This window comes from Mytilus edulis, chromosome 12 (assembly GCF_963676685.1).
Source record: "Mytilus edulis chromosome 12, xbMytEdul2.2, whole genome shotgun sequence".
Taxonomy (NCBI): domain Eukaryota; kingdom Metazoa; phylum Mollusca; class Bivalvia; order Mytilida; family Mytilidae; genus Mytilus; species Mytilus edulis.
In genome coordinates this window covers 67,546,339-67,563,555 of record NC_092355.1, presented here as the reverse complement: position 1 = coordinate 67,563,555, position 17,217 = coordinate 67,546,339, and the positions used below count along the sequence as shown (strand labels likewise).

Sequence of the window (17,217 nt, the reverse complement as noted above, 5' to 3'; positions counted from 1 at the left end):
CCGTTCGTTTGAAGTGTATTATCATTTGATTTTTATTTTTCTCGGAGTTGAGTACTAGTATTTTTGTGATTTTAGTTTTTGGTTTCAAAAGGATTAAAAATTGTCTTATAAAATTCAGATGCTCTTAAAATCATATGGCAGATGGTTTTGTTGCTTTTGCTTTTATTATAACTGTTTGATAAATCGCAGTCTCTTTTATTGTTTTGTTCCTGCAAAAATAGCTCCCTATGTGAAACGTTGTCCTTCTGTAGTAGATAAGGATTTTTTATGAACTACCTTTGATATATTTATATAAGCGAATAAAGCCCTTTACTAGCAATTCTACAGCAAGTTTATTGACCAAATTATAACAGCTTTGCATAAAACAAATACAGAACGGCCTACGTAGATTCCGACTTCTTGACTCTATTTCAATGAATAAATTCTCTAAAACACCCAATCGGAATTATTCTACCTTTTGTCCTTTGGAGACCTTGTATAGTAGCTTACTCTACTGTTTATGGTTCAATCTACGTCATTTGGTGTTTGATGGATTGTTGTCTCGTTGACAATCCTATCATATCTTCTTAATTTATAATCAACTAGAGGCTTGATTTGTTTATTGACAACAATAATGTTACGTTAAAATTTAATATCACAAATTTAATAATAACAATAATACTAATGGAATCATAGGAAAAATGAAACAAATAACGTATATCTCAAGCATGTAAGCCTTATCAATGAATTACATGTACTCTCATAATAGATATTCCTTGAACTCCAAGGTTATTTAATAAAAATACAAAAATGATAACCGAAATATTTACAAATCAGGAATCTATATAGTGAACTTCTGTATAAAATTGTTACAATTGAAAAATAATGGAATTTGAAACATATTTTTAGCAATCAAAATTTTCAAATCAGAACCAGCCATGTAACTAAAATGTTAAAGGAAAGGAATCAGAACTTAAAAAAAAGATACCAATGAGCTACAATATTTCCATCCATGTAACAATTAAAAAAAACCAAACATCATGTGCTCTGTACTACGCGATATTGTTTTTGCAGTTGCAATTACTAGGTATCTGTAATAAGAGTATTTAGAAATTTGTGCTTCATTTCCTTAAATTTGATCAATAGTATAGCTGAAGTCATTCCATCAAAAGTTTTAAGGATATGCATACCCTCCGAGAGTGCCTACGATTACAAACCAATTAGTTGGGGAGTATATGTTGCCACTGTTTTCTATGTAGTGTTTTGTGGACTGTTGTTCATCTTTTCATCATTTCATCTTTTCGCCGTTTTGAGCTTTTGCCATGGTGTTCATTGTTGTTAGTTTCTCTTCGCCTCATGATTATAAATGTCCTTTTGATCTCAACTGGAAATGAATTATTTTCCTAACTTGTCAAATACATTGTCAGTGAATGGCAAAATACGTCCATAAGACATAAACAAAAATCACAATTATTTTCAACCAAGTTCACTAACTGAAAACGTGATCATGCCAGCATTATTGTGGTACTTGATTTATAAATAATGCACGATAAGGTAAATAGGTCAAAACTCTGAACTTCTTAAATGACTTAAGTTCAAGGATCAGATAAGTGTTCAATATAAAATCGCAGTGTGTCCTTTTTTTTGTTTGTTAGCAAACTGTCAGTTCTATAGGGTAAGATTTGTTTTTAAAATTCAAATTTACATTATTGGATTTTCGGTTTATAATTACTTGTCAATGTTTTCCATTGATCAACTTATGCATATAAGTATATATTTGTCTCAACATTTGAACATTCAAAGCTAACTGTATGTATGACATTTAGTTAATCTAATTTCAAGACAGTTTGCTGATATATTATATTATATTTTCTCTTTGCACTACCACAAAACAAAGTTGAAATTGACGGTGTTGGCTGTTCTGTTTATACCTTTAAGTTGACAGGCTCTTCCATATGACATTCCTGGTTTCCGAATGCCCGTCCAAGAGTGTGCAAGAAACGTGTGTTGTGCATTGATCATACATCATACAATTTTATTTTTATCACCACTGGATCGGTAGTGCTGCTGTTGAACAATCCACCAGTATCCAAGGCTTTGGTATTTTTATTTTTTGAATGACACATTTTGATTGTAGATTTCCATGCAGTTCATAATTTTATGCAATTGTACAAAATCAAAGCATGCAAATACTTCGATTAAAATTGACTATGGACCAATTTAGAAATTAACGCCCGTTGACTCGTAAACGTTTCATAGTTTTGATCTTTGATTAAAAGGAAGAAAAAAAAACCCGTCAAAGTTACAGGGCCTTTATTACATCATTGTCCCAGGAAAAGAGGAGGGTTAGGCGTCAGCAAATATTTCAACCTCGCCACATTATGTATTTGCCTGTCCAAAGTCAGAAGCCTGTAATCCAGTGATTGTCAATTAATTCAGTTTTGAATGATATACATTTGGGGATGATAATACACTCAGAGACTATACGCCGACTAGCAGTGGCCACGACTAAGTGTTTGTCAAAACAAATGAAATATACCAATATAACATGGAATACATATTTTATAATTTTGTAAGACAGACTCATTAAACTTATCAGTGGAGGTCGAACAAATAATTGAATAGCGTTGTAACCAAACATGTATTATAAAAAAGAGTTACAGATCGTATAATGAATTATGCAAATTATAGCCACGGACATATATGCACAATGTATGTTGTCTTTGATTGTCCATGCCGTTAAAACACTAAATCCCAAATGCGGCGTTTACACAGTGCCTATTATTGCTCCTGTTTGAGATAATACCCTCTAAGACACGAAAATCTAAAAAGTCGGATTACTACATTTATCCTTAATATTCTGGAATGTCCTATTATTGTCTGAACGCTGTAGTATACGTTCATAACAGATTCCTACGGATCGGAGAGGTCGGCCAAGCACCTCGAGGTTCACACATTGCCGATTATTGCTCCCGTTTGAGATCAGACAGCGATACGACACGAAAAGTGAAAAAGTCGGGTTACTATCCTCAATTATCTGGAATGTCCTTTCATTGTCTGAACGCAGTCGTTTAAGTTCGTAACAGATTCTTACGAGTCGGGAAGGGTCCGAATAGTTTGGCAAACCATCCTGACAGGTGCGTCCCATAACATTCGGGGAAACTCAGCCGATTTAGTCTAGTCGGATTACAATCGTGCCTATGTCGTAACAGATTCTGCTGATTGTTGTCGTGATTAAATAAATGTTTTAAAGCTGGGGTCACACATTGACGATTTTTACTGCCGTCCTTCACAGGACCATTCCCGATTCAAATTTGTCAAAAGTCTTTTCAAGATCCTGTGAATCGTGGATGAAAATTCAAACTTGTATTTAAATTTGTAAAAAAAATTTTTTAATCACGACAACAATCAGATATTGTTCAGGAAGTGTCGATATTCAGCCGTTTCCAAGCGAATTTACCCCGATAATCACGTTCTCAATCCGCTTCTAATCCGATTTTTATCTTTCGCCTGGTAAAATTCGACCAAGTCTGTCACGACTGCGTTCCGATTCTACCGAATGTAATCCGACAGAGATCAGACAGTAAATAGACAGTGAACCGACGCTGACGGAAGTTATCCGTTCGAAAACTGTCGGCATACTCGGGATGATCAGGTAATGTCGGAACGTAATCCTATCACCGTCCGCTCTATCGAATTGCAAACGGTTGTCTGGTCTCAGTCGTATTGTATTCTGTAATTTTCGAGACTCTGACGTGATTATCATTGACGAATTTCGAATTAATAACGGGACCGTTTTGGAACGGTTTCGGCAAAAACGGTTCACAATCGACAAGATCTGGATGCAATCCGGACTCAATCGGTAGAAAAACAGCAATGAAAAATGTCTCCAGATCAGGCCCGTTCCCCAGGACAACGTCTAGAATACACAGAACATTGTTAGGAATTTAATCCGATACAGCAGAATCTGTCACGCCATAGGCATGATTGTAATCCGACTAGACAAAATCGGCTGAGTTTCCCCGAATGTTACGGGACGCACCTGTCGGGATGCTTCGCCGAACTATTCGGACCCTTCCCGACCCGTAGGAATCTGTTACGAACTTAAACGACTGCGTTCAGACAATGATAGGACATTCCAGAAAAATTGAGGATAGTAATCCGACTTTTTCACTTTTCGTGTCGTATCGCCGTCTGATCTCAAACAGGAGCAATGATCGGTAATGTGTGAACCCTGCATTACAAATTTTAGTAAAAGTTTAAATTTTCAGCCCCGATTTACAAGATCTTGATCAGACTTTTAACAAATTATTATTGGGAATGACGGCAGAAAAAATCGTGAATATGTGACCTCAGCTTTAGAAGCGGTTTTATTGATGTTAGCCTCTGGTGTAAGATTTCTTATTATTAATTGGTTTTAGCTTTCCGTAACTGTAAGTACTACTAAATAGTACTTTCGTGTTAGATTGACCTATTTACGCAATTTGTAATACATTTCTGTAATTCAATATGTATATGCATATTTTGTGTTATATCTCGTCTCGACATTTGTAATATGTATCACCTTTGATTTAGTATGACGACAACTCACTTTTAGTCGTACTCTTAACAACAAATTTATTAATTTTGTAAAAAAATGTTTATTCCGTACTCCTAACAACAAAATTATTACGCTTCGATTTACCTGTGAATGTTGTTTTATTTCACGCCATTTATGTCTCATGTTAGAGTTGTCTGTCTGACAATCTTTTTACATTTTATTTTATAACTACCTATAACTTATATGTTATATAGAAATCTATTTTTCAATATGCGTTTATATTATGTCAAATATCAAACTTATTCTTTAAGTGTATGTTTACTTGTTTTGTTCAAATGTCTTTTTGGTCAATTTCATTTTATAGTGTGTCTTTTTTTGTTGTCATCTAACACTAATGTCTCGGGTTAGTGTAAAGGTTGGTACCTGTTACAACGTTTAAGCCCTGTACACTTTTATGCACCTGTTCTCAGTCAGGAGCATGCTGCTTAGTTGTTGATGTCTGTTGACGTGGTTTATAGGTGTTTTCTGTTTTCATTTGTTGTATAGATTAGACCGATTTCCCTGTTTGAGTTGTTTTACACTTTAGTTAGTCTAGTCATTTGGGCCCTTTTTTAACTGGACGATCCCACTACTGGTGGAGTTAATGCAGGGCATTGGGCTACAATTGTTGATATTTTGTTTTCAAAACATTTGGACATGGGTGGAAAGGGGTCTTACTGGACCTCAAACCACACCTCATTATTTGTGTAGGGTTAGAAAATACAGTGGAATAGTTTATATAGAAAAAATTACAAACAGAAATATAAACAGAAATTATAATTACCCTTGTTTCCAATGTTAAATCTACTGTTAGTCGACTGTCCTTCAATACGAAATAATAATTCTGTTTTTGATTTAATCGTTCAATGCTCTATTCTTTAATTATCATAAGCGGAAAGTTCAATATAATTGAATGAAGGTGATGTTTTTCCCTGTCTTGTCATGAATTTAAAAATTGGAAATGAATTTGAATTAAGCACATTATAAATATTTTATTTTATTATATTTCACAGATTAAAATGATTTTATTCATTTTGATGATTGCAAGTGTGTCCTGTTCTCCAGAGGTAAATGTTCTAACAGATATATTGGGATTTAAACAGTCGGAATGTTATTAAACTAATTCAAACGGCTAATGCGGGGTTCACACATTGCCGATTATTACTCCCGTTTGAGATCAGACAGCGATACGACACGAAAAGTTAAAAAGTCGGATTAGTATCCTCAATTATCTGGAATGTCCTATTATTGTCTGAACGCAGTCGTTTAAGTTCGTAACAGATTCCTACTGGTCGGGAAGGGTCCGAATAGTTCGGCAAAGCACCCCGACAGTTAGGTGCGTCCCGTAACATTCGGGGAAACTCAGCCGATTTTGTCTAGTCGTATTACAATCGTGCCTATGTCGTGACAGATTCTGCTGTATCGGATCGAATTCCTAACAATGTTCTGTGTATTCGGGACGGTGTCCTGTGGAACGGGAATGATCTGGAGAAATTTGTTCGAACGGATAACTTCCGTCAGCGTCGGTTCACTGTCTTGTCACTATCTGATCTCTGTCGGATTACATTCGGTAGAATCGGGACGCAGTCGTGACAGACTCGGTCGAATTTTACCTGGCGAAAGATAAAAATCGGATTAGAAGCGGATTTAGAACGGGATTATCGGGATAAATTCGCTTGGAAACGGTTGAATATCGGCGCTTCCTGAACAATATCTGATTGTTGTCGTGATTAAATTTTTAAAGTTTGAATTTACATCCACGATTCATAGGATCTTGATCAGACTTTTGATAAATTTTAATCGGGAATGGTCCTGTCAAGGACGGCAGTAAAAATCGTGAATGTGTGACCCCAGCTTCAGACAAGTGTGTTACACGGATTTTCTTTTTATCATAGTATTGGTTCCTTTATTTTGACAATGCAACATCAAAAAATAAAAAAAAAAGTTCATGAAATACAGGACCTTTTAAAATGCAAGCGGTCCCAAAATGAATACATCAATTGTATTATGAATCAGATATTAGACCAAGGCGATAAATAACGAAACTAAAAGATTTTCTGTCTTTTGCACCTTAATTGATTTCCGTTTTATTTTCTACACTGTGAAAAATGTTACTTAATTAAAAGATGAAAACAGTTAATACGTTATCTAGCCTCCGAAGCGTTCATAAATTCACCTTCACAAGGAACGTCCAAAAGTCAAAAAATATTTAAAAATCGATGATGCATATGAACTGAAACGTGATGGTCTAATATGATACATTATGTGTAGACATATATTTTTATGTAATCTATCTTTGAATCACTCATATTACGGAGTTCAGTATATTACTGTTTTCTAGTATATAAATAATTCTAATGCAACATCGCTTGTAACGTTCAATTTTATTTAACGTCATAAATTTTCATGGCATCAATTGACAATTGATGCTATGGAAATGTACGCGCAGGCGCAGACGACAGATAGCAGATTCTAAATATATGATTTGAGGTTGTTTTCTGTCAGTTTCATTAGTAGGGAGATAACAATATTGCATTTTAAGCTCCAACGGCATCAATTAGTGATTTGAAGGTCGCAAATACCCGTTTACTGGCTCTGCTAACGCGTCGCCAGTAAAATTCATTTGTGACAATCAAATCACCAATTAATGACGTCCGAGCTTTAAATACAATACAGTTATATCCGAAATACATTACATACGTAATTTGAACATAACTGAAACCAAATACCTATAGGTATAACTGTTCACTAAATAACAACTGATGTGAATGTAAGCAACTGGTGTTCATCGTGTGATCTCTTACAATGAGCAAAATCAATAGATTGTAGCAATAAACGGTCCGACAATCGATTCAGACAAAAACCCATGTAAATCAGACCGATTAACATATAATTGAAATAATAAATGAGAAACAAACAAGACAAACAGCCACCAACAACAACTGTCTTCACGTTATAAATGGAATTACATTAATATATGCATATTTAGAATTGAAATACTATATCCTCTTGTCATGATGATGATATATATATTTATAAAAACTTCTTACAAAATTCATTTACTTTTAAGATTTAATAAAAAAATCTGAAAAAGGATTGACCTTTACAATGCAAAAGTTTTAAGTATCAACAGGAGATATAGAACTGTATGTGATCATACCTGTATAGTAATGCATGCGGATGTGGATTAGGAAGGTTTAATTTCTATAAGTTGTTGTCTATTATTCTGTAATATTGTAGCATCATATTTGTTTATATTCTTTATTTCTGTGACTAATTATTCTCTATTTTGTAAATCCTGTCTTAGATATTATTAGGTATGCGGCATTTAATTGCAAACAAAATCAATGGTTGTACCAATATAGACAATACCCAAAGGTATAAGTACCGTGTTATAATGATTACATTTAAGACTTAGTGTACATAAACCAGTCACCAAAGTGTCATAAAAACTACTAAATCGTTTTTGAGTTATTGTCCGAAAACTGAAAAAAATCGTCTTCTTTTTTACGAATAAAATGCAATACTTCTAAAACGTTAAATACAAAATGTATAAAAATCGAAAATTGATAGAAATAAAAAAAACCACCAAAGTGTCATGAAAATTGGTATATTTAGTCTTTGAGTTATTGTCAGACACAGGTAGCAAGAAAGTGATTGTCAGACACAGGTAGCAAGAAAGTTATTGTCATATATAGTATGCTTATACATGTATAGCCTATTCTACGAAAGAAATGTAAGGAAAAACGTTACCAATGTATGTTTACAAAGCCTGTTTTTATCAAAGACTATGTAAAAATGGAAACGTTACAAATTAACGAGTATAGTCCAAAAACAACTGCCACATTCCTGACTTGGAACAAGCAATTTTTGATGATAATAGTGGATAAAAGCCCACTGGTGTGACATTTGTTTATAGTTCCATATTGTTTTTAATTTGGCAATAAAGTCGGTAACAAAATATTTGTTTTGATAGTACATACTCTATCTAGTATACACTTTGTCGTTAAGGTAAAATTTTAGTATAATTCAAGCGTAATTGGAAATACTATTTCTTTCCGATTGCACCACAGGACAAAACCCAATAGCAACTGGTGTTAAACTGATGACCATAATTGCAGTTACGGTGATACCAACATGGCGGAGCCCAAAATAGGAAAAACATCGTCTTTTTGTAATTTCTCCGTGTACAAGCGTTTTTTACAGAACTACTCAGCCGCTAGGTTGATGTGTACGGTATTGTTGAATGTATGTGTTCTTAATATCATATGTGACCTTGTTACCGAAAAAAAAGCCATTGAAAATTTACGGAATATCATTGTAACTCCAAGAATTTTGTTTGTTATGATAGCCGTAACGTGATTATAAGAAGGTCGTAACTTGGCCATGATCATATTAACTTGTTAGTGATGATCCTAGTAACTTGTTAGTGATGATCCTAACTTTCTCTATATATAATTCGTGTTTGAATGTTTGATAGTGTGCCTAGAAAATGAAATAGTAAATAATTTACTAATATACTGTATGCTTTGTAGATATAGTATTTATATTTTACAAGTCATAATTTACAGTAAATGTTCATCATGAACACAAAGAAAGGCAAACATTTTCCATGTTCACACATTATTTAACCGTCAGGATTCTACTTCGACAAAACTATGTCCCCATTAGGCATTACACCAGTTCATGTTTACAACCGTAGAAATGGAAGCCATTGTAGGGATGACGCGCTGCCAATTTGTCTCTTAAAAACCGATAAATTTATCCAGATAGCACCATTACGATCCTTATATGCCAGTTGTATCTTAACTGCAATTACGATGACCAGTTTAACACCAGTGAATAGAGAGAGATATATAAATGCTAGGTAACGTCAAATATCACTAAAACAAACTTTCATTTTTATTTCAAGAACTTTAGAGTTATTATTAAAGTGGACGGTAAACCAGTGAATGAAGATTTAGTTCTTGACATTGAAAGGAAAACATTTCTTGTCAATATCGGTGAGGTGAACCATCTTGGACCAAACTGGTCAAGGACCATAAATCTTCATGATTTCAATATGGTATGTATACACATAAAACTGTAGCATTTCGTTCTACATTCTAGTAAAAATTATATTTGAAAACTAAACAAATATATCAAAACCGAATTACAAAAATAAAAACTAATGTTATGAATACAACAGAAAGATTGAGTAAATATGAAATAAAAATGAAATAAATTTTAAATAAAAATAAAATAAACATTAAATAAAAATTAAATAAATATGAAATACATATAAAATAAATAGGAAATAAATATATAATAGATATGAGATAAATATGAAATAGATATAAGATAAATATAAAATAGATATAAAATAAATCAAGAATAAATATACAAATGTATCGACTAAATTTGAGAAATATATATCTAGTTTTGACAAATATACAAGTAAGCTTTATGAATTTACTGCAATATTTGATACACATAAAACAAATTTGATAAATATACAATACTGAATAGTTTACAGAAGAAAACAAGTCTAATATTACTCTTACCAATAATTATGTTCTTTTCATCGACATATTTTTAAAGTGAAAGTTTAAACCAATAATATAGCTTCAATGCTACTTTTTATTTAAACAAGACAATATGTACATTTCACAAAATATCTTGTACAGTCTATCCGATGTCCATAATTAGTTAATCATGACATCATTAATTTTAATATATAACAACATAATAAATATGGATGCTCAATTTTTACATGTAATTATTTCTTCTAAATTCCAGTTATAACATCCGCACGTTTATAGAACCTCATCTTGGCAAAGTTTATGTAAAATGTGAGCATCTGGAGTGTACACGTATTAGTTGTAATTGCATATTTTGCAAGTGATTTCCTTAAAATTTGCAGTCTTTTCATCTCAAAATGAATTGCAAAGAGTAAAATAACAAAAAAATACTGAACTCCAAGGGAAATGCAAAACAGAAAGTCCTTAATCAAATTTTATAACAAATCATAAAACACATTAAACGAATGGACAACAACTGTCATATTCCTGACTTAGTACAGGCATTCTAAAATGTAGAAAATGATGGATTGAACCTGCTTTTACATCACTAAACCTCTCACTTGTACGATAGTCGCATCAATTTCCATTATATTGACAATGATGCTTGAACAAAATATCACAAATAGGGGTACAAAAACAACACAGACCCCACAAAAAACTAGGTGTGATTTCAGGTGCTCTGGAAGGGTAAGCAGACCCTACTCCACATGTGGCACCCGTCGTGCTGCTTATGTTGTTACAAAGCCAGGTAATAGTCTAATTCGATAGGTCACATTCGTGAAAAGGGAAGGGGGTTGTTGTTACGACATAAGGAACTCCGATATCATCTGTATAACGAATATTCCATAACGGTCAACCAAATCATGATGGCGTCCGTAATATTTAAGAAGTGATGATTAAAACTTCACCAATTGGATCTCTTGAATACAAACAATACGCTTAAAAAGTGCAAAATCAAACAGTGGATGTAATGTGTTTCTTTTCATTTTTCATTTTTCTTTTCATTTTATTTTACACAATTGGATGAAAATATTTAAAATCAAGGTATTTCTTTTTCTAACTGTATTCAGAACAGACTAGCCTTAAAGAAAGTAGACGAAGGAATTTGCTATGTTACTCTAATGACAGAGAATCTTGCTGAAATAAGTGCCCGACTTTATAATATGACAAGGTAATATAAATAATAATCTTTTAACAAAAGGAATATGGCAGAGGTTTATAATAGTTTGCTCAAGAAGCCTAGTAAACGCAACTCGTTTGCCAAAACTGCAAGTGTTTAATGAAAGACACAAAACTCATATTTACATAAAGACAAATGGACATGAAATTGAGAATGGAAATGGTGAATGTATCAATGAGACAACAACCTGACAAAAAAACCGAAAAAAACCGAAAGCTATATCTACCAATGGGTCTTCAAAAGAGCGATAAATTCAATGAGGCTTCAGATAGCCCCTAAACAAATTGTATAGTAGGTCATTGGAATTGGACGCTATACCAAAAATATATTAATAAACTTAAATTAAGAAAAACAACTAAAAAAGGTAAGAGGCTCCTGACTAGGGACAGGCGAAAAAATGAGGCGGGTTAATCATGTTTTGTGATAAAATTTGCATAGTTTTCCTGTTTATATGTTAGTTTTCAAGAGCTCTCTCAATGTTAATACACGTATTTACAAATATGAAAGAAATATCTAAACATGAGCTATGTTACATAAATTTGTATTTTAGCCAAATATTTGCAACGAAGTTAACAAAGCATGTATACAGACTAAGCAAAACAAACATGACCAATGAAAACTTGCTTGCCTATGCTGGTCCAAAGATTGCAAATTTTTGTCGTGGTTATAAATCCGTATACGCACACAGACTTGAAAATGGTGAGTAAAAGCGATATTTGTGTTCAAATGGAGTTATGCTTACAATTCAACATGCTTGAAACAAAATAAAATATATTTAACTGTCATTAGAAATTGACAAATAGGGAAAAACCATTGAAGAATCGATGTTACTTTATGCAGATATCTTACAATTTAGCAATTTTATGCCTGTTTGAAACCTGATATGTCATCAGTATTTATGTCAAGGTGAAAATGTTTGTCAGTCATAAATAACTGCACATGACCTGCTGTATAATACACTGGTGTTAAACTGGTAACCGTAACTGGAATTACGACGATCCCAATATGGCGACGGCAGAAATAGGTAAAATCTTTTCATTTCTTTTTTCTCAAATGTAGCATGTTATTGTCAATAGTTACTCAACTTCAAGGTTTTTCTATATCATTACATCATATTTGAATCGTAACGGTGCACTATAATTGTCTAAGCGCTTAGAAAATTGCCGTCGAAAATTCGGGATGATAATTGTAACTCCAAAAAAGATAATCGTAATTTCGATAAATAAAGAATAAGAAGATAATCGTTACTGCATAGTGTTTGATTGATATTGACACTAAAAACTGTCTACAAATAGCATATTATGAAAATATAGTGATGAATTAATCACGGGAACGTTTTAACATCTTATGGTATTTCTTTTTGTGCATACATGTATGAAAAAGGATTAATAGTTCTAATGTAAACAGCTACATACGAGTATATCTTAAAATTGGAATGGAAAGGGGGACAATCTTCAAGAAATTTGGAAATGAAAAAACACGAACTATGTTTAAATCTCCAGGAACTAGGAATGATACGAAATATGGGAATGAGAGTAACTTTGAAAATTAAAAAATAATGTTATCATGATTTTCTAAATGTTTAGAATTAAAAAGAAATATTGTTCGGTATTTTATTTAAATAGGGACTTGGAAACATATATCACACCTTTTTGAATGTGTAAACAGTTGTATAGCCCATACATACTATAAAATGATTAGCTACTTCATGACCGTCACTGACGTTTCAACAAATTGTTTGCATTCATATGGGAACGAAATATGCGCCTCTCCTTGCCGACCTCTTCTTTTTGTGAGATGAATCGGAGTTCCTTCAGACACTTGTCAAAAACAAGACAACCAAGGAAGCCAGATTATTTAATTTTACTTTCAGATATATTGAGGATGTTCTTTCCGTAAACAATCCGAACGTTTCTGATTGGGTACCATTAATATATCACTAAGAACTAGAAATTAAAGAAACAACAGACACGTCTTCCTCCGCCTCATTTTAGACTTATACATCGAATTGGACATACACCGTCATCTTAGTACGAGAATCTATGACAAACGAGACGATTTAAATTTTGAAATTATAAATTTCCGTCACCTTAGTAGCAATATACCAAGTTCACCTGCATATGGGATATACATTTCCCTACTTATTCAATATTCAAGAGCTTGCATCTCCTACTCAGACTTTGTAAAACGTCACCAGTGTCTGAGCAGAAAGTTGATGAACCAGGGGTATGTCAAAGAACGTCTCGTTCTTTTTCTAAAAAAGTTCATCGGAAGGTACCAATACCTTGTTGATAAATATTCCGTATCAACTTCACAAATAATACATGATGGTCTTGATGTATACTAATAGATTCTGCGTACTGACGTTGTTTATCATCTTAACAACGTGTTATATTGTTCTTTCATTTGTCTTTGTTCTATTATTAATATTACTTTTACTGTTTGGATTGTTTTCTGTGATATCCATTTGACGTGGCTCGGTACTGAATACATCACGTCAATGTGTTTGTATTATCTTTCATTTTTGCTGGTGTGTTTTTTATTTGCAACTTTTTGTGTTTCTTTATTTCTTATAACGTGACTCTGTACTTTAAAAGATGTCATTATGTTATTGTTCTATAGTATGTCATTATGTTATTGTTCTATAGTATGTCATTATGTTATTGTTCTATAGTATGTCATTATGTTATTGTTCTATAGTATGTCATTATGTTATAGTTCTATTATAAATTAGAAAATACGTTGAACGACAAACTACAAAATTATTTTAATCGAGTAGTGGATTCTTAGAAATTCTAAACAACTTCTGTACAATTTTAAATCTAGGTCTATTTCTGAAACTAATTCTAACATAACTGTGATTTTTAAACCTGTATGCCAACATTCCAAATGTGAAATTATGAAATTGTTTTGTATAAATATTGAACGACAAAATTTCTTTCTATGTGACGTATAAGTTTTCTGACGTTAGACACGTGACGCAATGCATGTTTTTTAAATTTGATAGATGCTTTTGTGCTGTTTTGTAAAATTGTTTCTTTTAGAATTGTAACACAGTGATGACTGCTGCACCCATATTTTGACTTTTATTCATTATGTCTGTTTTGTTCACGCATCGTTGTAAATATAACGGAATTTGTTGAAACTGTTGTACAAGTGAGAGTTTAAGCGCTATAAAATCAGGTTCTATCCATCATTTTCTACATGCCTGTACCAAGTCCGGAATATGACAGTTGTTGTCATTTCATTTTTCATGTAATTTGTAATTTGAATTTGCCATGTGATTAAGGACTTTCCGATTGAATTTTCCTCGGAGTTCAGTGTTTTTGTGATTTCACTTTTTTCAATATTTTAGAAAATAACTATACATATATATTTTAAAAACATCAATGAAATGATAATATTTATAGTAGAGAAAGGTTGGTGTGCTTTGTGTGTTATGAAGTTAAGCAAATGTTAACGTGGAGTTCATTGGCAAACATGAATTTGTGTTCCTATGTGGTCCGAAGATCATTTAATCAAATTGGTGTGGCCTTAAATTTTCTTGCAAGATATATTAATTCAAAGAAGGTCTTCAGTTTAAAGAAATCATAACGCATATTCCGCCATACTAGAAACAAGTTCAAGAAATTATAAAAAAACTTGGTATATGAAAAGAATGATGCATACATATGCATGGTAGTTATTGTTGAGAGAAACTATTGAAGGTAACAAGGAACAGTTTTGTACTTGCATAATTACAATATATTTAGTATATTTCTATCAAATGGAAAATGAGCCTTTCTAATTGTCATGCATTTTCCTGAAGCAAACAAATATTTGTTTGGTAATCTATTAGTTTCTTTGTAATTAAACCAGTTTCGACTGTGTTAATTTACATATTCTGCCTTAAGAAGTAATTTATCAATACGCATATATATATAATATATATTTGTGATTTTTAGTCCTTTAAATGCTTCAAAATTTGTGGACCCATTCCAGAATATAAACAAAAGGGAACTTATGATAAACAAGGCTTGTAAAGAGCACGGGGGAGGGGGTGGTGTCATTCCTGGCGTGCTGCTGGAATTTAAAATAAACTTCCTCTTTCATATATTGCCGAAGACAAAAATCTCATCCGTTTTATAACTTATATATTTATAAAGAAAGTAACCCAAAGCCAGTCCCGTAGTATAGGGAATATTGGATAGGGGAGGTTAATTTGCCCTTTTTATTGATTATTTCGATTGGATATATGCGATATTTGACGCAAAACATATGGCATATTAAAATGTGGTATACTGGACTTTCATTTGGAGCAATGAATTTTTGATAGTATTGCTTTTTGGACTATTGGATATTGCTAAAGGTTATGCATATACATGTATTGTTATAAATCGTGAGATATATTTATAAGGTTTGTCCAAGATATGAACCTGTAAGTTGATTCATTTTTTTTATTTTGTGTTAATGTCATCGTGTAACTGGACATTGCTGTTTTTACACACACAATACCATCAAAAAGTTTGAAGACACATTTATTATTTTTTCAGTTACTATATTACCCCATAAAGAAATTACGATGATCAAACTAGAAAAATGCCATTGAATTACGATTATAATCCTGAATTTTTCGACGGCAATTTTCTAAGCGCTTAGACAATTATAGTGCACCGATACGATTCAAATATGATGTAATGATATCCAAAAACCTTGCAGTTGAGTAACTCGTGACAACAACGGGCTACAGTTGAGAAAAATGACTGAAAAGATTTTACCTATTTCTGCCGTCGCCATATTTGGATCGTCGTAATTCCAGTTACGGTTATCAGTTTAACACCAGTGATAATAGGGGTCTCATCGCTCCAGCGTTACAGTAGTAGTACAGAAGTAATGACACATGAATAGTTTGTTAATATAAATCAACATCCCATCAGCAACTGCATATACTAGCACAGTATATTCCAGTTTACATATATGACAGAGAGTCATTAAACTGTGACAATCACATTTGTATTTCTCAAGCCCCAAAGCGCTTCAAAAGATGTTCAAAAGCACAGCGGAATATGCACTTGTGAGATCTAAAGTGTTTCATGCCGTCATAATTTGGGCTTCATAAAGCTTCTTTTTTTTGCAATAACTTATTTGAATGTAGCGGATCCGATTTATTACAGAAGTTTTAATGTCTATCTACTTGTATTCTTAATTTCTATCAATGTTTAGTATTTCTGAAGTTTATTTTTCATGAATTTAGTATTAGATATTGCTTATTTGGCAAATTGATTCGACAATTAAGGTTAAATCCGTAAAATCAAATTATAAAATAAATAACGAACTACATACAAAGATATTTCAAAGTATATATATATAAAAAAAAATACACATTCCATTTTCATAATATTATTTATTATCTGGTCTCGCTTCCTGTCATGTATGGCTTTTCGGATAGACGAGGAATGAATGAATGTTATCAATAACAACAATTATTCTATGTGACGTGTCATGAACATGTCCGGTATCGTTATATTATGAAATATACTTAACGAAACGAATTATTTTGGTTAAGTGTTGGGTTAGGATAATTTGATAAATATTCCTGTTCGACTTACCCAAACAATTGAATAGTCCTTCCAAATTTTGAGAAATCCTATAATTTCCCTTTTCGGCATATATATAAAAATATTCATAAATTAGTGTGTTTCTTACAGTTTTATCCCAGGCGGAAACCCATTTGAAATTAAACAAAAGGAATAGAACTCTTTGTTAGAGAAGGTACACAAGCAAAATATGTATATGTTAATTGTTTACATACTTTTCTATGGGCTTTTAAAGTTTAAGAAAAGTGCATAATCTAGGATTTTATGCACCTTATATATGATGGAATAACCGTTTCACAAATGATATCGGATAGGTTCCTTACCTCGTAACTACAATTCCCT

The 17,217-nt window shown here is 32.5% G+C and overlaps 1 protein-coding gene across 1 annotated transcript; it reads left to right on the top strand.

Annotated features, from left to right (window-relative positions):
* The first annotated feature begins 1,592 nt into the window (after positions 1-1,592).
* LOC139498964 (uncharacterized) lies at positions 1,593-12,083 on the top strand. The gene is made up of 5 exons (XM_071287555.1): positions 1,593-1,654; positions 5,572-5,625; positions 9,471-9,623; positions 11,190-11,290; positions 11,850-12,083. Exons 2-5 carry the CDS (start codon positions 5,578-5,580, stop codon positions 12,004-12,006), a joined length of 459 nt encoding a protein of 152 aa, XP_071143656.1. The 5' UTR covers positions 1,593-1,654; positions 5,572-5,577; the 3' UTR covers positions 12,007-12,083.
* The last annotated feature ends 5,134 nt before the right edge of the window (positions 12,084-17,217 follow it).